The sequence below is a fragment of the Myotis davidii genome, unplaced genomic scaffold, assembly GCF_000327345.1.
Source record: "Myotis davidii unplaced genomic scaffold, ASM32734v1 scaffold363, whole genome shotgun sequence".
In the NCBI taxonomy this organism is placed as follows: Eukaryota; Metazoa; Chordata; class Mammalia; order Chiroptera; family Vespertilionidae; genus Myotis; species Myotis davidii.
This window is the reverse complement of record NW_006294069.1, coordinates 1390287-1391353: the sequence shown is the minus strand read 5'-3', so window position 1 is coordinate 1391353 and position 1067 is coordinate 1390287. Positions and strand designations below refer to the sequence as shown.

Here is a 1067-nt window from a genome sequence, read left to right as displayed (position 1 = left end):
AGGAACCCCAGGCCGCAGGCGGGTGTCCTCCCCAGTAAAGGCAGACAGGGAAAGCCTCAGGTTTGAAGCCTCTTTAATTTGTGCCTCAGAATCAGTCTGGTGCCCCTGGCATCAGGGAGGGGGTAAGAGGAACCGTTTCTCTTTGTTCTTTCCTTCCATCCCTTTTGTGTCCCTTCTGAACCTCCCCGGCAGAGCCGGAAGGCCCGTCAGAGAGAACCTGGGTCAAGGTGTGCCATGGGCCCCTGCCCCTGGCAGGGTCTGTGCTTCTCTTGGTGGGTGGGGTGGGCAGGGAGAGCCGGGGGTTAGCACCATTGGATGAAGGGTTTTAGAATCAGCCCCTGGGAGGGGGCAAGTGGGGCGCACAACCACGAGGGCTAGCAGCAGCTGGTGGGAGGGGTGGGTGGTGGTGCCTGGGCCTTGGGCAGCCCCTCTGCATCCAGTCTAGTGTAGGGTCTAGAGCTTGCCCCCAGCCCAATACGTCCCCCATTTGCCAGAACAGCATGTGGGAGCCAGGCGAGCCCAGGTGTGGGGGGCCACCTTGGGCACCCTCCCTGATCACAAAAAAAAATGTCTTGGGGAAGGGGTCTCCAACCTCTGGCTGCCCAAATTGAAGCTGGGACCACCCTGAGACCTGGGAGGGGTGTGGGGGCTGGGGGAGCTGGGCACCCCGCTAAGTGCACTTGACGCTGAAATGCTGGAGTGGGGGAGGGGCTGGGCCCTGGACGTGCTGGTTTGCGTCTGGAACAAAGCAGCAACACAGCACTTGGGGAGCTCAGCTGCCCCCAGGGGTGAAGAGCGGAAATGCAAAGGCTTCACAGGCAGTGTCCGGGGGTGGGGTTAGTGAGCAGGAAGTAGGGCCAGCCAGGAGCAGGGCTGGGGGACACTGCTCCTCTGAGGACTGGTCTCTCGCTCAGGACCGCCTGGCTCTGCCCTTGGACAGGGGAGAGGGCTGAGGGTCAGTTACAGCAAAGCAGGGGGACTGGGCCCAGCCAGCTGCCTCCTGGCCTGGCCATGCTGACCCCCTCCTGGTCTGGTGCCTGGTGCATCCCTACGCCCCCAAGGCGGTG

At 62.8% G+C, this 1067-nt stretch overlaps 1 protein-coding gene across 1 annotated transcript in view; it reads right to left on the bottom strand.

Annotated features, from left to right (window-relative positions):
* Window positions 1-837: 837 nt before the first annotated feature.
* Window positions 838-1067, bottom strand: part of ANKRD13B (ankyrin repeat domain 13B) — a 13985-nt gene continuing 13755 nt past the window's right edge. The window contains 1 exon segment of the mRNA XM_015566799.1: window positions 838-931. Coding sequence (XP_015422285.1) covers window positions 838-931 — 94 coding nt within the window.